The sequence below is a fragment of the Cervus canadensis genome, chromosome 7 (genome assembly GCF_019320065.1).
Source record: "Cervus canadensis isolate Bull #8, Minnesota chromosome 7, ASM1932006v1, whole genome shotgun sequence".
Classification (NCBI taxonomy): Eukaryota; Metazoa; Chordata; class Mammalia; order Artiodactyla; family Cervidae; genus Cervus; species Cervus canadensis.
Window position 1 is genome coordinate 8,092,905 of NC_057392.1, and position 22,879 is coordinate 8,115,783.

The 22,879-nt window shown below is 38.2% G+C and overlaps 1 protein-coding gene across 2 annotated transcripts in view; it reads left to right on the plus strand.

The window, feature by feature from the left end:
* LOC122445271 (phosphatidylinositol 4,5-bisphosphate 3-kinase catalytic subunit beta isoform) overlaps positions 1 to 22,879 on the plus strand; it is a 180,161-nt gene that overhangs the window by 134,861 nt on the left and 22,421 nt on the right. For both annotated transcript variants that reach the window (XM_043474268.1, XM_043474269.1), the window contains exons 14-18: positions 4,125 to 4,246; positions 7,273 to 7,416; positions 9,223 to 9,322; positions 21,151 to 21,329; positions 22,137 to 22,246. In XM_043474268.1, the coding sequence (XP_043330203.1) occupies positions 4,125 to 4,246; positions 7,273 to 7,416; positions 9,223 to 9,322; positions 21,151 to 21,329; positions 22,137 to 22,246 (655 nt within the window). The remainder of the gene's footprint in view (positions 1 to 4,124; positions 4,247 to 7,272; positions 7,417 to 9,222; positions 9,323 to 21,150; positions 21,330 to 22,136; positions 22,247 to 22,879) is intronic.

Below are 22,879 nucleotides of genomic sequence, written 5' to 3' on the forward strand. Positions count from 1 at the left end.
AATAGAATTAGAATAGAAAAAAATTATTGCTGTACTCTTAAGATATCTGAAAGAGAGGTTTTATATTCTAGCTGTCAGAAAATAGAATAAGACAGTTCAAGCTTAATATTTCTTTATTTGAACCCCAGGGACACAGATTTTTTTTTTTAAATAAAATTTTTATTGGAGAAAAATAGAACCACCATGTACACAGGGAAAAGAGCACAAAAATTCAACTGATACAGAACTGAAAGTCACAACTACCCAATGTTGTTTGCGATTACTTTTCAATTTCTTAAATGGCTTCCCTCAATTTTTTAAATAGCCTTGCCAATTTTCAGCTGAAATAGAATCAAGTTTTCAAAAAATTAAGAGCCTCAGCGAAGGGACCAGCTTTTAAGATAACAAAGGTGATACCAAGAGTCTCCTAATAGGGCCAATTCTACCGAAAAATTCCTGAAGCACATAACTGCTGAGTCTGGTAGAACAGTAGCTCAGAGACCATCAGGGATTAGTTAGTTAGAACACTGACTCAGACCGCCCAGTATGCAGAGAGGGCAAACAAAAAAGCTGCATTTCCCTGTCAGATGAGTTCACGTAAGAAAACCAAGGAGGTGCTAAGAAAATACAGGCAATGGCTGCTCAAAATAATTAAGAAGGCAATCTAAATACCACATATTATTAGACAACAGTGTGTAAAGTGATGCAATTAGAAAACAGGCAACTTTAAAAAAATATGGTCACAGGTCTTTGAGAACTCAAGGAAACAATCAATAGCAAACACAAGAGCTGAAAGTCTTCTCAGCTGAGGGTTGAAGGTGAAAGTGAAGTCGCTCAGTCACATCTGACTCTTTGCGACCCCGTGGACTGTAGCCCACCAGGCTCCTCCGTCCATGGGATTCTCCAGGCAAGAATACTGGAGTGGGTTGCCATTTCCTTCTCCAACAGATTTTTATACTGAGGAATTTAGTATACTTGTCTCATTTCCATAAGTGAATCTAAAGCATTGTTTTCAGAAGTAAGTTACTTTCCTCCATTGTGTAGAAAAAGTCAGTAGTGTAACTTAATACTGAAAAAGAAAAATTTAAATGTGTATAGACAAGTGCAGGAAGCAGAGAAGGCAATGGGAACCCACTCCAGTACTCTTGCCTGGAAAATCCCATGGATGAAGGAGCCTAGTAGGCTGCAGTCAATGGGGTCTCGAAGTCGGACACAACTAAGCGAGTTCACTTTCACTTTTCATTTTCATGCATTGGAGAAGGAAATGGCAACCCTCTCCAGTGTTCTGGCCTGGAGAATCCCAGGGATGGCGGAGCCTGGTGGGCTTCCGTCTGTGGGGTCGCACAGAGTCTGACAGGACTGAAGCGACTTAGCAGCAGCAGCAGCAAGTACAGGAAGACATGAATTTCATGATCCTAAGCCCCCCTTTTAGTAGTCTAGAAAGGTAGAGCAAAAGAATAAAAAAATAGTGTGTTTTATTTTCTCCCTGGTCCTATCCCATTGCCAGTTACACTAATCTGGTAGAAGAGAATATAAACCATATTTTCAATATATTGATTTCCTGACTTCCCTAGTGGTCACTTGGTTAAGAATCCGCCTGATGATGTAGGTGACGCGGTTTGATCCCTGGGCTGGGAAGATTCCTCATGCCATGGGGCAGCTGAGCCCATTCTTCACAGTTACTGAGCCTGTGCTCTGTAGAGCCTAAGAGCCTTAAGTACTGATGGCCACGCGCCCTAGAGCCCATGCCCTATAACTAGAGTGTAGCCCCCACTCACCAAAACTAGAGAAAGCAATTGTACGGCCACTAAGACGCAGTGCAGTCAAAAATAAATAAATGAAGAAATAAAAATTTTTTAAAAATTGGCTGCCTAAGAGAAGTGGAGAGTCAGAACCTGGTGCTAATTTTCCTGTGATTCTGAAGGTATAAGCCATGGGTGGGAATTGTGTAACAGATTAGCCTCTCATTAATCCACAGGAAAGGATTCTTTTAGCATACTGCAGAAGGGATTTCAATAGCCATATAAATAGTGAAATTAATTCAATCGTCTCTGCAGCAGATGAATAATTAATTACATGTTAATTTCACTATAGTGAAAACAGTGAAACCAATTTCACTGTTTATTTGGCTAAGTCAGATTTGGCTTCCCTGTTTGCTTCCATAGCTTTCATAAACCTGAAGTGATGAGTGTTTGTAATTTAATGTTTGTATTTCAATTTAATAATTATAAATAACATGCTAAGAGAATTACTTTTCAGTAGTAGGGCTGTTTTTAACCCATAAAATAGTTGAACCTCTGGTATTATATAACATTATGCATCCCAGTATTGTTTTTGTGGAGCAGTGTATTCCATGTGTTAACTGGGGATGCTAGGAGTTTTTTTAAACTATTAGTTCCTTAGGAAACAGTCCCCCTTATCTATATAAGAAGGACTACTGGTCCATTAGAGTTTTGGAGAAAGTGGGTGATAAAACCTGGGGTGAGGTAGGTGTTGCATATCTTTAAACCAATATTCCTCAATCTTTTCTCATTATTACCCTCCTAGGAAGCATTTTACATATTTTTCCCCTAATAGCCCTATCCCCATGGGGTTTTGATACCACAGTTAAGTGTATGTACGTCTGCCTATGTACTGTATGCGTACATATACTGTATACATTAAAAGAGCAAGTATAAGAGGTAAACTTTTTCTTTAGTAGTTTAAGAATAATTGAATCAAGATTTAAGGTAAAAGTTAAAATGTAAATAGTAACATTTCACTGTATTTGTTGAATAACTTTGACATAATTAATTATGTAAATTGCACATTTATATCCAAGTTAGTAATTTATGTAAATGTATATTAAAAATAGTAATGTAATCAGCTTCTAAAATTTACTGAAAAGGGTTATTTTTTTCTGCTAATGTAAAGCAATTTAATATTAATATCTCTGGTCTTACATACATTTTGTGCTTCTTCCTTGCTCTTGATGTCAGTGCTGTTTAAGTAATACCCAGGAAAACCCAGTGATATAAGTTAGAAATTAAGGAATAAGACTTTGCTGTATAGGGTTGAGCTTTGGACAGCCACAACTCATAATTATCAGAAAAGTGTTTCACTTGCCTCCATATCCACTTTTCTTTCCACTTCCCTTCTGCGGTAAGAATGTAAGCGGTAAGCATATCAAAATCATGAGGAGCAAGGGACTCTTTATAAAATCAACCCTTCATAAAAGGAAACTCTGATGAGTCTCACTGCATTCTGATGGGAGGCAGATAAAATCCTTTCTAGCAATTTGGGTTTTCTGGAACTTAGGTTTCCATGTCCATCTGAGCCCAGCCTTCACTGGTACTCCCAAGTCATCCCCCATGGGAAGCTTTTTTATCCTATGTCTCGATAATTTCTAAGTGGCATCTGTAGATGGGAAACTGACTGTATTTAGTAAACTAGGTACTATTTATTTCCTATGGGTAACTTACTATGATTTAAAGGATTTAAATGTATTCTAATCAATAAAGTTTTATAAAGTGATAGATACTCTTAAACTCAAGATAATTTTATGTTGATTTATTAATGTACTTTTTATATGTAAAGTGCCTTTTATTAGTTTGCGTCTTGCAGCTTATATTTGTACTTTGAATTTTACTTTTGAGTATTTTTTTTAAAAATTTATTTTTTTTAATTGGAGGATACTTTCTTTACAGTGTTGTGTTGATTTCTGTTGTACAACAAGGTGAATCAGCTATAAGTATATATATATCCCTCCCTCTTTAGCCTTCCTCAAAGGCGTTTAAGTATTTTTTGGTCATTTCTCTTTCCTCCCCTTCCTCTCACCTTCTCCTCTCCTCTTGCCCCTGCCTTTATTTCCTTTAAAAAGTTTTTAATGGTTAATGACTGTAGAATTCATATATTCAGTGTGTCATTCTACTTCCAGCTAAGTACATAATCGCTTTTTCCCTGCTTACCTATAGAATAGTCAGCAGAGATCATCTTTTATTAACCTATATTAGCAGTAATGGATTTTTGAGGCCTTAGTAATTGCACGTGTGCTTCTCCTTTCTTTTGACCCATCTCTGTTTCTGTGTACCGAGAAAAAACAGATAAGTGGTTCAGAAATGATAGGAGAGGAAAGTAATCTTTTTTTCCTTTCAATTTTTGAACAGCTTCAAGCACTACTTCAGATTTGGCCTAAACTACCCCCCCGGGAGGCCCTTGAGCTTCTAGATTTCAACTATCCAGATCAGTATGTGCGAGAATATGCTGTGGGCTGCCTGCAACAGATGAGGTATCTTCTGCAGGAGGATTTTTGGGGTCAAGGAATAACTTGTGGGTGAGAAGAGAAGTTGAGATCTGCTTGAATGTTCTGTAAGAAAGGAAAAGGCTAGGAATGATTCAGGTCAGAGCATTTGTTCCCTTCCTCCCTGTTGTTCTATCTCTCAAGTCTCTCCTATCCAACACACACACACACACACACACACACACACGCACACACACACAGACACAATACAGATGTTTTTGTTTTTGGCCACACCACATGGCATGCAGTATCTTAGATCCTTGGCCAAGTATTAAACCCACACCCCCTGCAGTGGAAACACAGTATCTTCACCACTGAACCATCAGGGAAGTCCCCTCTCTATAACAAACAAAAAAACAGTCAAAGACTGCATTTGGTGGTCCCCAAGATCACTCTCCAGTTCCATGACTTTTGGCTAAGATTTATTATAGCAAAAGAATCCAGAGCAGAATTGTTAAAGGAAAAATTCACGGGGCAAAATCCAGAGGAAACCAGAGAGATGCTGCTACGAGTTCTTTCCAAAAGGAGTCACACTGCATTTAATTCCCTCAGCAGCAATTTGTGACAGCATGCCTGAATACTGTCTACCAGAGAGCTTGTTAGAGACTTAGTTGTAGTTTGTTTGTTCACTAGTTTGATTTTTATTAAGACCTAGTCACTTAAGTACCTCTGTCTAGCATATTCCCAAATTCTAGACTCCTGGAATGAAAATGGGTGTTGGGCATAATCTGTACTGTTTGCAAAAATAGTTTAAGCAGTGACCCAGTCTTATCTGTTAGGGTGGTGAGAAGCCTTCCCAGTCTACATTCCCAGATGCCAGCCAAGGGCTAACCTTGTAAGCTTACTTTTTCAAAGGATAGCAATCTGGCTTGCTATTCTATTAACTCTTTTCTGTCTACTACCGAGAACTAAGAAATATTAATTTCTTAATTTGTATTTTTAAAGTTTTTTTTAAATTTGTATTTGTTAAGCAGTTAACATTACAGTTAGAATCTTCATAGTTTGCTTATTCAGTCCTGATTACTTTCACTTCCCAGAGACAGCTGTTACCAAAAATTTGGTCTTTATTCTTCTATACATCATTTTTCTGTTTTTATCACTTTCATACATCCATAAAGTATAGGTATGAGGTAATATCTTACATTTAAAAATTACATAAATGTGCCTTGTCATATATTGTTTCATATATGACAAAAAGTTTTTTTTTTTCCTTTATTGAACATTAGGTTTTCGAGGGCAGTCTTCTCCTGTTAGGTATAAATGTAGTTTACTCCTTTCACTACTGTGTAATATTCTGTTGTAGAGATTTATTATGTTTCTCTATTGAAGCACATTTAAAATTTTCTCAAAATTTCCCATTGTTAACAATGCTACAGTGAACATGTTTCTATAGTCCCTTTAGGGTAGTACATGTGTGAGAATCTGTGGGATTTATTTGATAAAATATCAATTTGGAGACAATCTCAGACAATGAGCATTTAAAATTTTTTCCATTTTCCTTCTAGCCTCAAAAGGAGGGGTTATACTGTATGGTTTTTATTTTTCTTTTGGCTGTGACGCACAGCATGTGGAATCTTAGTTCCCAGACCAGGGGTCAAACCTGCCCCCCCTGCGTTTGCAGTGCAGAATCTTAACCATTGGACCACCAGGGAAGTCTCTGTATGATTATTTAAAAAGCAAAACTTCTCAGAAAATTAAGGATACAGAGATTTTTTTTCTTTTTTAAAATAAATCATTTATGTTTTAAATTGTGTGATATTCAAAACAAATTATACAAAACATTTTTTCAGGGATGTCTATGAGACATCTTTTTCAGTATGAGGACAGAGGAAGCGTCTTCTATACTTCTATAATTTACACTATTTATAGATTTTCTAATGGGATGGGTTTTACAGTAAGCTTAAGATAGTTGTATAGATAGTGTTTAAAAATGAGGCTCCCAGTTGTTCCTCAGCCTCCCTAAGTTTGCATTGGATACCTGAGGGGGAGGGGCTACCTGGCCACTTCCTTGGAATGAGCCACTTGTTTTTTTCAAATATATTGAACCTTAGGCAGAGATTGGGAGAAGGCAATGGCAACCCACTCTAGTACTCTTGCCTGGGAAATCCCATGGATGGAGGGGCCTGGTAGGCTACAGTTCATGGGGTTGCGAAGAGTCGGACACGACTGACATGACTTAGCAGCAGCAGCAGGCAGAGATTGTTGTGATCCCGTGTTTCAAATAGGTAATTCTAATGTGTCTTCCTCTGTTAAATTTTCTACTTATAAAGTCTTTTTTTTTTAGGTGAATAATGTCCTAGATTTAGGTTCCACATCTGATTTAGACTACATTTTTAACCATTTATTGTCCAAGACGAATCACCAAGTAGAGGACTTAAGATACGTATCTTAACCTGACTACAGGAATTGCCTCTAATGAGACTATTTACATGTGAATGATTTGGAGATAGATACAAAATAGAGAGCCACAATCTTAATTAATTCAGCTCATTTAATTATAGTGTTTTGTTAATTCCTTGAGTCCTTCCAGCTTATAAATGCACTCTTTATTCTTCAAACTATTTGAAGATTTTAATTGTTTATTCATTATCTGGGAGCAAAATTTACTTAACCCTTTGATAGGAAAGGAAAATTAAGTTGCTGAAGTACTGATGGAATTTGTATTTTAAAAAACTGGTTGATTGAGTAGTAAACTTCTTCAGCATGATCAGAAAACTATTTTTATTATAACTCTGGGCTGATTGTAAATACAGTCATCAGTTGTATCAACCTAGTTAACTTACTGAAAGTGCCCCATATAGCTGTTCTTTGCTCCTTTTCACACACTCTTCTGCCCACCAGAAATCCTCAGCTTATCTTATGTTATTGTAGTTGTGAAACTGAATGTACAGCATGCAACAAGCTTGACCCCAAAGAATGACTGTTTCAGTAAGTTAGTGTTTGGAGCTTGTGAGAAGGGGTTTTTTTCCAGCTCTGATTGTTGAGTGACTTACTCTGTATTTTGTTTCTTTCAGTGATGAAGAACTCTCTCAGTATCTTTTACAGTTGGTGCAAGTTTTAAAATATGAGCCTTTTCTTGATTGTGCCTTGTCTAGATTCCTACTAGAAAGAGCACTTGCTAATCGGAGGATAGGGCAGTTTTTATTTTGGCACCTCAGGTAAGTCTTTTACATTTCAAATTGAGTCCACTATATGCTTTTGTAAGTATTAATCAACATAATATAGGATATTTAGCAGAACAGTCCAGCTGCTTTAATTGTTTCTGAATCATCGATAACATTTCTGCTTTCCTGGTGTCTTCTCCTATTTCTCAATACCCAGATTCTCAGTTTTCATTTGGCAATGTAACTCAGATAAAAGTCCCTCTATGCCTCCTTGATTTTTAACTGTAATTAATAACTTTTTATCATAGTAATTTTTATTGCTACTACTGACTGTTATAAGTATTGCTATTTTCCAGTACTGTATCCTTACTGGGTTAACATATTTGGATTAAAAAATACTTACTTATTCCTCGAAAAGGTTGTGGATAGTTGTATTATCATTGGTACTATTGCGTAAATAAAGATTTTAGGGGTTCCCTGGTGGCTCAGATGTAAAGAGTCCACCTGCCAACGGAAGAGACACAGGTTCAATTCCTGATACAGGAAGATCTGACATGCCTTGGAGCAACTAAACCCGTGTACTATAGTTATTGATCCTGTGGTGTAGAGCCTGGGAGTAGCAGCTACTGAAGTGTGTGCAGCTTGGAACTCGGGGTCTGCAACAAAAGAAGCCAACACAATGAGAAGCCAATGCACCACAACTGGAGAAAAGCCCACCCAGCAACATACACCCAACACAGCCAAAAAATAAATAAATAAAATTATATATGTGTGTGTGTGTATATATATATATATATATTCATACACACATATATAAAAGATTTTAGGTTTTCCTAAAACAGCAACTTTATTTTTAGCTTCTTTACTGACAAGGTCATTTTCAGAAATACATCAGTCTTATTAAACCAAGTTTATATGGGAGTAAAATTGGGAAAGAGAACTAAAGTTCTTTTGTTTCCTAGGAAGATTATCACTTTTTTTTTTTTTTGACGTTGTAATATATGTTGTTTTTTTTTTTTTTTCATTTATTTTTATTAGTTGGAGGCTAATTACTTTACAATTTATAGTGGTTTTTGCCATACATTGACATGAATCAGCCATGGATTTACATGTGTTCCCCATCCCGATCCCCGTTCCTGCCAAGATTTTCACTTCTTTGTTTCTGACTCTACTCAGACATTTGTGATTTTTTTTCCACCTGGATTTCATATTATTGAAGCTAATCAGTAACAGAGAAAGATAACTTTTCACCTCTTTGGCTAAGCTTCTTAAAGAAAATAAGCTGTATAATATTTTGGTGTAATTTTAGGGGTTATAGTTCTGAATCTTGATTTCTTTATTATTAACTTTTCAACTTATCTTCTTTCTCATCTAGTTCAATCTTCTTATTTTTAAATCCTCAAAGGAATAACAGAATAAGATATTCCTTCCTTTTTCAAGTGTGTTTACCATTCTTTAAATGAGAAAAAAATCAAATAGTAGTCACTTGAGGAATTTGTTAGTTGTGTGATATGAGTCAGATCTATTTCATCTTAATTGTCTATAAATTGGTAATAATATCATTTCACTCCAAAAAATAAGATGTAAAAACTTTGGATTTCATGGATTAAACAATTAACTAGTGTTAATATCACATATCTTTTTGAACTACAGTGTTTAAAGAATTAAAAGTTTAGCATCCAACCAGTGACTGTATACATGATATGATCTTCCTTTCTTTTTTTTTTTTTTTTTTTTAATTTTTTTTTCTTTCTTTCTTTTATAAGAATCATTAGTCAATTTCATAATAGAATAAAGAAGTATTTTCATTTGGGGACCTGAAGTGTCTGATAAATCTTCTTTCCTGTTAACTTTTTGCAGATCTGAAGTACACATTCCTGCTGTTTCAGTACAGTTTGGTGTTATCCTTGAAGCGTACTGCCGGGGAAGCGTAGGTCACATGAAAGCGCTTTCTAAGCAGGTATCAGCTTGCTTTAATCTTAGTGTTCACTTTGCCACATGAAATTTGATAAATTGTGTCATATGATCTATCTCCCATCACATTGTTTCATAAGAGATTTCCATAACTAAATTCAGTTAATACATGTTTTAATAAAAAATGTAAGCCAAGAAATGAAGTTTTGGCAAATTTAGCAGAATGTTATTGAATGCTATTTGAAAAGTTAGTATTCCTTGTATATTAGTACCATGACTTAAATTTTAATAGCAAATACCTATTTAGATATGCTTAACAATGGGTTTGATGGTAACAAAGGTTGTGAAATCTTTAGACCCTGTGTTTTTCATAGCACTGAGATACTCTTTCCAACTGGAATACTATATGTGATTCATATGCTCTGTCATTTGTTTTAGATTGAGATATTTTGACACCTGAGTTCGTAGGTGTTATAGCTTCTAGAATTCAGTATACTCAAGCTGCTTTTTCAAACTGTGTATACGTGCCTGAAACTGATATTTCAGGTATGAAATATCTCTCGTATTCCTTCATTTTCTTCCTAGGTCTTCATTATCATTGCAGATAATGAGGTATTAGTCATTTTTAATAGATCAGATATTAAATGCTTACTATATGCCAGGAACCATAATAAGTGTTTTAAGTATGCTATTTTACTCTCCTCATAATGTGCCAGAGTAGTTACTGATACTGCCTGGATATGACAAGGTGGAAAACAAGGTTCTAAGAGATTAAGTAAGATGCCTAAAAGCTCACAGTTACTAAGTAAAAGAAAAGTTTCAGACTTATGTCTGTCCAACTATAAAACTAAATCTTTTTTTTTTTTGTAAATTATACGGGGAGTTTTCAACCCTTTTTGCAATACTCCTTTTTTTTAAATCAAAAGAAAATAGAAAACAATTTCATTTTATCAGTATAAATGTATCTTTGAAGCTAAAGTAAAACATAAGCCAAGAAATAGATGCTGTTTTACTGAAAACAGAAGTCCATCAAGGGTTATTGTTTACAATTGTCTCAGTGTCCAGTTGTTTGTGTATTTTTGTTTTGGAGATAGTCATGACTCATACAGCTAATAATTGCAAATAGCAATGGTTTTTCAAGAGCTTTCTTGCAAATGAGATGCATAACCATGGCCCAGGCATGATTTGTTGGTGGCTTCTTGGTGCCCTAGAGGATGAAATGAGAGCATTTCTGCCATCAAGGAAAGGAACCCTGTATTAGCTTCTTCATGCTGAGATTCTTCCTTGACCGATAGCAGTGACATGCTTTTGTTCATTAGCAATAATTTTTCCTGAATTGAATGTTACCAACCTACCACTATAAGGTTTATAAAAATGACTTAATATATACTTATTCAGAACCTGCTATATGCCAGGGTTTGTGTTAAGTATTGGTGATGTGAAGCCACGTTAGCTATATTGCTGCCATCAAGGATTTTATATTCCATAGAATAGGTAGGAAGCATCACTATGAACAAAGCTAGTGCATGTGATGGAATTCCAGCTGAGCTATTTCAAATCATAAAAGACGATGCTGTGAAAGTGCTGCACTCAATATGCCAGCAAATTTGGAAAGCTCAGCAGTGCCCACAGGACTGGAAAAGGTCAGTTTTCATTCCAATCCCAAAGGCAATGCCAAAGAATGTTCAAATTACTGCACAATTGCACTCATCTCACATGCTAGCAAAGCAATGCCAAAAATTCTCCAAGCTAGGCTTCAGCTGTATGTGAACCAAGAACTTCCACATGTTTAAGCTGGATTTAGAAAAGGCAGAGGAACTAGAGGTCAAATTTTCAACATACGCTGGATCATATAAAAAGCCAGAGAATTCCAGGAAAGCATCTGCTTCATTGACTGTGCCAAAGCCTTTGACTGTGTGGCTCACAGCAAACTGTGGAAAATTCTTACAGAGATGGAATATGAGACCCCCTTACCGGCCTCCTGAGAAATCCATATGTAGGTGAAGAAGCAGCAGTTAAAACCAGACATGAACAACGAACGGGTTCCACATTGTGAAAGGAGTATGTCAAGGCTGTATGTTGTCACCTTGCTTATTTAACTTATGTGCAGAGTACATCATGCAAAATGCCGGACTGGATGAAACACAATCTGGAATCAAGATTGCTGGGAGAAATATCAAGAACCTCAGAAATGCGGATGACACCACCCTTAGGGCAGAAAGCAAAGAACCAAAAACCCTCTTGATGAAAGTGAAAGAGTGAAAAACCTGGCTTAAAACTCAACATTTAAAAAACTAAGATCATGGCATCTGGTCCCATCACTTCATGGCAAATAGATGGAGAAACAATGGAAACAGTGACAGACATTATTTTCTTGGACTCCAGAATCACTGCAGATGGTGACTGCTGCCATGAAATTAAAAGACACTTTCTCCTTGGAGGAAAAGCTATGACAAACCTAGATAGTGTATTAAAAAGGAGAGGCGTTACTTTACCAGCTAAGGTCCATCTAGTCAAAGCTGTGGTTTTTCTAGTAGCCATGTATGGATGTGAGAGTTGGACCAGAAAGAAAGCTGAGTGCTGAAGAATTGATGATTTTGAACTATGGTGTTGGAGATGACTCTTGACAGTTCCTTGGACTGCAAGGAGATTAAAACAGTCCCTCCTAAAGAAAATCAATCTCGAATATTCATTGGAGGGAATGATGCTGAGGCTGAAGCTCTAATCCTTTGCCATATGATGCGAAGAGCCAACTCACTGGAAAAGACCTTGATGCTGAGAAAGATTGAAGGTAGGATGAGAAGGGGTGACATAGGATGAGATGGTTGGATGGCATCACTGACTCGATGGATATGAGATTGAGCAAGCTCTGAGAGTTGGTGATGAACAGGGAAGTGTAGCATGCTGCAGTCCATGGTCTTGCAGAAAGTCGGACACAACTGAGCGAGTCTACTGAACTAAGCAAGAGTAGGTATACAAATTAATGATCAAGTATATGATGGAGAAGGAAATGGCAACCCCCTCCAGTATACTTGCTTAGAGAATCCCATGGACAGACGATCCTGGTGGGCTACAGACCCTGGCGTTGCAAAGAGTCGGACATGACTGAAGCAACTTAGCATATGATAACAGTATCATTAATGGCAGCATTATTTATGGCAGCACAAAAGAAAGCCACATAATCTAGCTTAGAGTGTTACAGAAGAGGTCACAGTTCAGGTGACAGTTGTGGCCTTTGATGATCTAGTTCGTGTTAACTAGTTGGAGATTGCATTAATGCTCTACATAGAATGGACAGCTAAGTGTATTTGTGTATATATAGAGAAAGAGTGAAAAGGGCAGATTGGTGAGAGAGATTTATTAAGAATTGTTTCGTGATTATGGAGACCCAGAAGTCTCAAGATCAGTAGTCAGGCAAGCTGGAAATCCAGAAGAGCTGATGGTGTAGTTCCAGCCTGAGTTGGAGGCCTGAGAACCCGAAGCACCAATAGTATATATATGAGTACCAGCCTGACAGCAATCAAACTTGACACCCGAGAAGAGTCATCATTTCAGTTCAAGTCTGAAGGAAAGAAAAGAGCCGTGCCTCAGCTCAATACAGTCACACAGGTGGAATTCCTTTTTGCTTACAGGAAGTTCTGTCTTTTTTTCTGTTCAAGTGTTTGGATGAGACCCACCTGCACAACGGAGAAGGCAATGGCAACGCACTCCAGTACTCTTGCCTGGAGAATCCCAGGGATGGAGGAGCCTGATGGGATGCCGTCTGTGGGGTTGCACAGAGTCGAACACAACTGATGTGACTTAGCAGCAGCAGCAGCAGCAGCACCTACATAAGGGTGGGCAGTAAACGTTACTCAGTCTACACATTCAAATGTTAATCTCATCCTTAAACACCCTTATTGACACATCTAGAATAATGTTGGACCAAGTATCTGAACATGCCATTACCCAGTGTAGTTGATTTGTTAAACTCACTGTCACAGACCAACTTGGCACCCATGTGTATTTTCTTAAACTCATGCTTATTCTCCAAATATAAAGAATAACAAGGTCAAAATCCCACCTAACATAATACAGCTACCATAACTACCATCAATTATGCATTAACCTCTTTCTTAGATGAGGAGATAATATCCGTGAGTGGTGTTTGTTCTTCTCCTTGATTATCCTGTAAATTATATAGTATGATTAAAATTAACAGCAATTAAATATTGTTTCAGATGTAAGTAAAGATATAATAAGTTAATGTGTCTTATGTTACACGATAAAGGTATAAGAGGGGAAAGGAAACTAAGACATTTGTGATATATATATGTATACATGCATGCACACACATACTCATAACAATAAGAAGATATTGATGACAATTAGTCCTCTTTACTGTATTTGATCATGTGGTTATATCTAGTATTTATCATTACCATCTTCTAACTCATCCTGTATTCCCTTTGTCTTTAGGAAGCACCTCAATTGGTTGTGTTCTTTTTCTCATGGGATGACCTAAACCCTCATTGTTGAAGAGTGTGGGGCATTAGTAATTCTGTGTGGGTTAACTTGTAATTTCCCATTGATCTTAATCACAGGACATGGTAATTCTAAGAGATCAGCTGTATTCTAGACATATACTCTTCCTAATTTCCCCTTTGTAGTAAGGATCAGTCACCTGTAGCCAGCAGCATAATGACCTTCTCTGCCTTTTTTCCAGAAGCATGAGGAGCCCAGAATGGCTGGGCAGGGGTCTACCTTCCAGTTGAATGGAATAATTGGTGTATCTCCCAGTGGAGTCATTCTTTCTGTAATTCAGCCCTCTGTGCCAAGAGAGCACAAGGTCTCCAGAACAGGAACCAAAAATCTTGGTAGTGGGGCACTAAGGGCTCCCCTGGTGAGTCAGTGGTAAAGAATCCGCCTGGCAATGAAGGAGATGCAGGAGACTTGGGTTCGATCCCTGGGTCAGGAAGATCCTATGGAGGAGGGCATGGCAACCTACCCCAGTATTCTAGTCTGGAAATCCTCAGAGAAGACACTGGCTGGCTACAGTTACTGGGGTCACACAGAGTTGGACACGACTTAGTGACTGAGCAACAAGGGGTAATAGTGGTATGACCACTCAGTTCCACACTTTGATGGACCTGTGAATCCTGGCTGTTGGGAAAACAGCATCATACATTGGATATGCTGATTCAAAGAATATGCTGCCTTTTGTAGAAACTTGCCCCCGCCCTGCAAGGCATTGATGCCTAGCCAGCACTGTAACTATCTTCAAAAGTCCATTCCACTGTTTTTATCAAGGCACTTACTTCAAGATCGTAAGACCAGGGCATTCCATGAACATGAGCCCATAGACGTACTTTATTTGCTGTAAAATGAGTTCCTTGATCAGAAGCAATGCTGTGTGGAATGCCATGATGGTAGATAAGGTGTTTTGTAAGTCCATCGATGGTAGTTTTGGCAGAAATGTTGCTTGTATGCAATTTCATATCGAGTATGTGTTGCAGCAAGAACAAGACACTGCACTTTCCAAGAGGGAGGCAGTCCCATGTCATCAAACTTTCATTCCGTAACTGGCCCACCGCCCCCAGGAAATGGTGCTCTATCAGGCATTCAGTGTTAGTCTCTGCTGCTGGCACGTCGGGCACTCAGCAGAGCCACAGCATGTGGGCTTTGGTGAATGGGTGTCCCTGTTGCTGAGCCCATGCAGAACCTCCATCCCTGCAGGGTTTCCCATTGAATGACGACAGGATTGGCTGAGGAAAGAGGCTGAAGGGTATCCATGGAACAGGTCACCCAATCCACTTAATTTTAAAAGTCTTCCAAGGTTAAACTTTTGTAAGGTTACAGTGGGGCAGAAGTTATCTTTTTTTTTTTTTTCCCATTCAGAGAGGTCTTTCCCATACCTCTTCCTCAAATTTTGTGATTCTCTAATCATGTTTCTTCTAAGTCCCTGACCATCAGCTAAACGTTGGTAACACCTCATGAATTGGTGTATAACTGCAGACATGGCCATTTCACCTTCCAAGCAAAATGAACAGCTAGATACACTTTTCAAAGTTCTGCACACTCAGAGTATTTCCCTTCACTGCTGTCCTTTAGATGTATTCCTGAACCGGGCTATAGTACCACAGTTCTATGCTGCCTACATGTTGTAATCCAGTCATCTGTAAACCATGATTAAGTCTCTTTCTGTATCTACTGGTCATAAAGGACTCCTCATGAGACCATGGTGTAGGCTAGGAGAAGGAAGATAGTGAAACAGGAGTGGGAAATCATGGACATTTGGTCTACTCCTTCATGTAACTTGAGCCATCAGGGCCAGATTGGGCACAGTCTCTTATATAACTGCTTTCACTTGATCGGGAAGTCCTCCTGTGCTCACTCATCTTCATGTGTGCTGGGTTAGCTAAAACCTGGTTGTTGACAGGCAGCTCAGGTTGCATGATTACGTTTACTCTCTACTAAAACCTAGAAGCAAACTCAAAGAGCTCTGTCTCAAAAAGAGAGTAGATATCAGCAGGGGATGGTAGATTTTTTGTTTCTCTGCCAAACCCTAAGGACTTGTGCTATGATTCAGCTCTAGGAGCCTGCCAAACACAGTTCAAGCCCCATTAGGTCTGTTGGATCATGTGGCTACAACTTGTGTGGCAATTTGGGCCTGCTGCAGAGCCTTCTCTTGTTCTCTTGTTCATTCAAAACCAGCACCCTTTTAGTTGCTGGGTAACTCAGTACATCGGCCAAGGTACAAGAGGAATATGTTGCCTCCAAAATCCAAAGAGGCTCGCTATGTTGTGCCTTATTTTGCTTGTGAAGAGGGTCCTGAGCACCAAATTATTTTTTGCCTTAGAAGGGACATCTTGACATGCTCCACACTCCTTGAGCTCTAGAAATTTCAGTGAGTTTGAAGGCCTCAAATTTTTTGTTGGATTTATTTCCCACTTTCTGAAATACGTATCTTAAGTCCAAAGAAGTTGCTGCATTTTACTCACTGGGTTCCGTCAGCATAATGTTATCACTGTAAGGGACCAGTATGATATCTTATTGAAGGGAAAGTCGATCAGGATTCCTTCAAATGAACTATGACATAGAGCTGGAGAATTAATATACTCCTGAGTTAGGACAATAGGAGTGTATTGTTGGCATTGCTAACTTAAGCAGATTGCTTATGGTGGTCCTTATTGACACATATGGAAAATAAAGCATTTGTCTAATCAGTAGTTACATACCAGATACCAGGAGATAACTTACTTTATTTATGCAGTGAAACTGCACCTGGTATATACCACCTAGTTAAAGCTCTGACAATCCCCTGTAATTCTCTGAGTCATCTCTTTTGCATAGGCCAAATAGGCAAGATGAATGAGGATGTGATGGGAATCACCACCTTGCATCTTTCAAGTCCTTGATGATAACACTAATCTGTACAGTTACTCCAGGAATGTATTTACTGTTTCCTCAGGTCAAAACAGTTGTGATAACTTCCACCTGGCCTTTCTGACCATAGTAGCCCTCACTCCAGAGATCAGGGAACCAACATGGGAATTCTGCCAGCTTCTGTTTCAGTTATACATTCCGGAACTACAGAAATTACCAGAAGATGGATTTGGAGCAACTGCCCTTTGAAGAAAGATCTGTGCTAAAACTCCCTTGTTAACTTGCCCTCCATAAGCCCCCACTTAGTTTGGTGATTGTCAGTGACGTTTTGAGTCACTTTGCATTAGTGTCATTTTAGAGATAGTGTCCAAAAATCCCTGAAAAGCCTGATTATTTCCTTTCCCCCAGTGTGCAGTTACTGTGGCCAAGGGGAAGCCAGTGGAAAGTCAGTTTCAGTCTGGTAGATACTGTAGAGTTCTCAGGCATCATTTGATGTTGATGAAAGTATCAGGGGATTTATCAACTTCTCAGTTTTTCTACGTATATGAGTACATGTTAGAAAAGTGAGTCCTGAAGGTTTACCACTTAGGTGTTTATTAATGCTATGGTGTAAATTTAGACCATTAGCTGTATGTGATTGTAATTATTACAGTATGTAAGCTGTAAGTATTAGGAGGGTAGTTTCATCTCAGTTCAGTTCCGTCGCTCAGTCGTGTCTGACTCTTTGCGACCCCGTGAATCTGAGCACTCCAGGCCTCGCTGTCCATCACCAACTCCTGGAGTTTACTCAAACTCATGTCCATCGAGTCGGTGATGCCATCCCACCATCTCCTCCTCTTTCGTCACCTTCTCCTCCTGCCCCCAATACCTCCCAGCAACAGGGTCATTTCCAGTGAGTCAACTCTTTGCGTGAGGTGGCGAAAGTATTGGAGTTTCAGCTTCAGCATCAGTCCTTCCAATGAACACCCAGAACTAATCTCCTTTAGGATGACAGGTTGGAACTCCTTGTAGTCCAGGGGACTCAAGCGTCTTCTCCAATACCACAGTTCAAAAGTATCAATTTTTCAGTGCTCAGCTTTCTTCACAGTCCAACTCTCACATCCATACATGACCACTGGAAAAACCATAGCCTTGAGTAGATTGACCTTTGTTGTCAACGTAATGTCTCTGCTTTTTAATGTGCTATCTAGGTTGGTCATAACTTTCCTTCCAAGGAGCAAGCGTCTTTTAATTTCATGGCTGCAATCACCATTTGCAGTGATTTTGGAACCCAACAAAATAAAGTCTGACACTGTTTCTACTGTTTCCGCATCTATTTCCCATGATGTGATGGGACCAGATACCATGATCTTAGTTTTCTGAATGTTGAGCTTTAAGCCAACTTTTTCACTCTCCTCTTTCTCTTTCATCAAGAGGCTTTCTAGTTCCTCTTCACCTTCTGCCATAAGGGTGGTGTCATCTGCATATCTGAGGTTATTGATATTTCTCCCAGCAATCTTGATTCCAGCTTGTGCTTCTTCCAGCCCAGTGTTTCTCATGATGTACTCTACATATAAGTTAAATAAACAGGGTGACAGTATACAGCCTTGATGTACTCCTTTTCCTATTTGGAACCAGTCTGTTGTTCCATGTCCAATTGGTGTTTATTAATGCTATGGTATATATTTAGACCACTAGCTGTATGTGATTGTAATTATTACAATATGTAAGCTGTAAGTATTAACAGGGTAGTTTCATCTCAGTTCAGTTCAGGTGCTCAGTTGTGTCCAACTCCTTGCTACCCCATGAACTGCAGCACGCTAGTCCTCCCTGTCCATCACCAACTCCCAAAGTTTTCTCAAACTCATGTGCATTGAGTCGGTGATGCCATCCAACCATTTCATCCTCTGTCGTTACCTTCTCCTCCTGTCCTCAATCTTTCCCAGCATCAGGGTCTTTTCAAATTAGTCACCTCATCACATCAGGTGGCCAAAGTATTGGAGTTTCAGTTTCAACATCAGTCCTTCCAGTGAACACTCAAGACTGATTTCCTTTAGGATGGACAGGTTGGATCTCCTTGCAGTTCACATTTCATCTAGCTGATATAAACTGAAAGTAGTATATTCAACTCACGTAACTGACATTTTTGTAGTATTAAATATGCTCTCCCAGACTATGTTTGTTGTTACTACATTGTGTTTTTCTTGTGCCAAAGACTCGCCTCCCTTTTTAGCTTTTCTAACTTCTCTCACTTAAACGCCATTTGTTTCCCCACTCCTAACCTTCTGTTCAGGGCTTTCCCTGCTGGCTCAGAGGTAAAGAATCCACCTGTCAGTGCAGGAGATACGGGTTCAATCCCTGTGTGCAGAATATCCCCTGGAGAAGGAAATGGCAACCCATTCTAGTATTGTTGCCTAGGAAATCCTATGGATAGAAGAATCTGGCACGCTCTAGTCCATAGGGTTACTAAAGAGTTGACCACGACTTAGTGACTAAACAGCAATAATTCCCTTTTTTAAATCCCTGCAGTAATTTTCATTGCATGAATAATAAAATTCAACTTTCAACAAAGTCAATTAAGATACCACCACCCCCCGCACCTTGATAAAGTCCCTACTTCTTTGGACTCATTCCTGTGATCAAACTACCCTGAGCATTTTCTTGTTTCTCTGAGAACCCCAGTTTGACTTTTATAACAGCAAAAATAAGACATGTGTCGGATCACATTATTCTTACTCTTTCTTGACTAATGAACAGTCAGGGGAAGATCTTACCCTTTACATGGCAATTCTTGTTACACTGTAAACTTACAGTGTGACAAGGTGTTGAAACACTTAAAAGATTTGGTTAATGGCCGTGTGGGTATTCAGAACATTGTTCCAGGAAATGGATATCAACATAATTATGGATAGGCCCTGAAAATTTGCAACTATATACATATGGAAGAAATTCAAATATGAAATACTTCAAAAAGTTCTTATTTGCATAGTCCACTTTTCAGCTAGTTCCCTTTTCACAAGTGTTTGTACAGCTCCTGAAATTGTTGAGAAATGGGCTGTCTGTGGTTTTGACAGATGGCTAACTTGGCAAGCTTCAGCAATCTTCATTTTATCTTCCAACTACATAGAACCTTTCCAGTTTCCTGTGAGCAAGCCCTCAGCCTGTCTGTAGAAACTGCATGTTGAATTCACATCCCTATAGAGTCTTGGTGGTTTCTTTGTATAGAAGCAAAATTCAGAAGTGAAAACATGGTGTAAAATAAATCTGTTCATGGAAATGCAAACCATAGTGATCATGTTGTGTTGCATACATATTCTATATGCTTGTTATATGCAGGTTATCTGCTGATGTATGTATTTAATGTTTCTCAATTGTTGTTTCCAGTTTTAATTACATAATAATAAAATGAAATATTCCTTTCTATGTTATATGGCTGGTCAAGGCTAGGTCTTGAAGAATTTGACTAATATGACCTGGACAGTCCTTAAGTTAGTAAAAATAAGATTGACTTTTAAACACATGATTTGATTCAGTTGGCCATTGTTGATTCCCCTTGTACTACTTGTGTAAGTTTTTTTTATTTGCATAAGTTTTGATAGAGGCTTCCCTTGTACCTCTGCTGGCAAAGAATCCGCCTGCAATGCAGGAGATTCGACCCAGTTCGATTCCTGGGTTGGGAAGATCCCCTGGAGAAGGGAAAGGCTACCCAACTCCAGTACTGTTGCACTTCCCTTGTGGCTCAACTGATAAAGAATCAGCCTGAAATGCGGGAGAGCTGGGTTCGATCCCTGGGTTGGGAAGATCCCAAGGAGAAGGCAAAGGCTATCCACTCCAGTATTCAGGCCTGGAGATTTCCGGGACTGTATAGTCCTTCAGGTTGCAAAAAGAGTTGAACACGTCTTAGCAACTTTTAGTTTCAAGTTTTGATAGCTAGAGTTTACCTCATTGTAAAGACCAGTAATTTAGACTTGAAGAACAGCTATTGTTGTCTGTATTCGTATTTATTTTATTGTACAGTCATTTACGTCATACCCTTAGTGGAAAGAGATTATACTGAGAAAATGTTAAACAAGAGTGATGACAAAGATAGTAATGTCAATCCCAGGGTTACTTGAAAATACAGATTTTCCTTTCGTATGGTTGAGTTGCCGAGTTAGAGTGTGGTTCAGATTTATTGTGTTTCAAATTCTAGTTGAACTCAGCTACAGAGTTCTGAGTAAAGTTTCATACTTATCTTCTTACCTGCAATCTAGGTCTCTACTTTTCTCTAATTTATAAGATTTTATTTAAGAAAAGGATTTGTGAACATTTGAAAAGTTATACTTTAAGTAACAAGTGTTCACAATAAATTTATTTCCTTGTATATAATATATTTGTCATAAACAGAGTACTAATTTTACTTTAGCTGATTATGCTGCCTATATGTTGCAGGGAGGAGAGTTAATAGGGAAATGGTTATTGATTAATAGTACCACGTGATATTATTTTTAACAGAAATGAATTTTGGTGGTGTGGAAACTTATTTTTCAGGTTGAAGCTCTCAATAAACTAAAAACTTTGAATAGTTTAATCAAACTGAATGCAATGAAGCTAAATAGAGCCAAAGGGAAAGAAGCGATGCACACTTGTTTAAAACAGAATGCTTACCGTGAAGCGCTCTCTGACCTGCAGTCACCTCTGAACCCATGTGTTATCCTCTCAGAACTCTAGTAAGTGACCTTCTGTACTGTGCTTGGTGAACGTCCCTTTAAATAGCGTTGCAGGAGGGATTTCCGAGTGACTGCCTTAGGGGAGCAGTGAAGACTGCAGTTGGTAATTGGAATATAATTAAAGAAGGAAACTCTTAAAGTTCTCTAAAGTTATTCTCATGTTAATAGGATGTTTGTCTTCTAGCTAATTTACCAGTGGGTTAGTGGAAATTAATTTCCTATCAGTTGTATGTAATTAAATTTGTTTTCTATGTTACTGGTTTCTTAGAGTTGAAAGTCTTATGTAAGCAAAATGTTGGCAGCCATCATAGATTTTTTACTAATTAAACTTTCCTTCAAAATGAAATTTTTGAATGAACTTAGAAAATGATTTCTTATATTTACTTTTCCTGCAAAAGTAACAATGGGAAAGTAATAATTATGTTCAGTATATCAGGATTCAAAGTTGATCCTTCTTTAGGAAGTCACGAATGAACTCACAATCCAGTGTTATATTCTGATTGTTATTGTCCATGTATGATAACAAAAGTTAAAGAAGAAAAAGGAAAGAAAGGGAGGAGCTTTAAATATAGTGGTGAGAAGGGCAAATCTGGATTTTCAGTTCAGCTCATTTGTCATCACTGCATGCTGACCAAGGCTAGTGTCACAGTTGCTTTTCTGCCAAGAGGAAATGTTCTAGTTCTGACTTCTGTAGACCTGAATGGAACAGGTGAGGGGTTTTCCCAGGCCTACTATATCATGGCAACATTACAGTCTTGCTATATGTTTTAATTGAAGTGGGCTAATTTTTCCCTTTGTTCCTTTCAGTGTTGAGAAGTGTAAATACATGGATTCCAAAATGAAGCCTTTGTGGCTTGTGTACAACAACAAGGTGTTTGGTGAGGATTCAGTTGGAGTGATTTTTAAAAATGGTGATGGTATGTATTGAGTTCTTTACAGTGCCAAATTCCTTAGTAGTTTTCATTTTTTGTCTGTTTGCTTTCTCTGAAAGGTGATGTGAAAATGTAGAACACATGGCAGCCAATCGGTAGCTGTTAATGGTCGTTAAGTTGAATTTGACCTATCATAAACCCCCTTTTTTTCTCCTTTTAGAAAGTGATTTGTATAGCTTACTTACATGCGTTGTTCTAATAAACCTTCCCTTTCCCCTTCAAAATACAACGCTGTGTATTCCCTTGATTAAAAGCTTATCAAGTATGAGAGAATATTTTCAATATGTTCATAGCTTTGTTTCAATGATAGCAATTTTTTTTTCATTTATTTTTATTAGTTGGAGGCTAATTACTTTACAATATTATAGTGGTTTTTGTCATACATTGACATGAATTAGCCATGGATTTACATGTATTCCCCATCCCGATCCCCCCTCCCACCTCCCTCTCTGCCCGATCACTCTGGCCCTCTGGGTCTTCCCTGTGCACCAGCCCCGAGCACTTGTCTCATGCATCCAACCTGGGCTGGTGATCTGTTTCACCCTCAATGATAGCAATTTTGATAGTGCTGCCATAGTTTTATATTTTAATTAAAACATTTTACCCATATTTTATAAA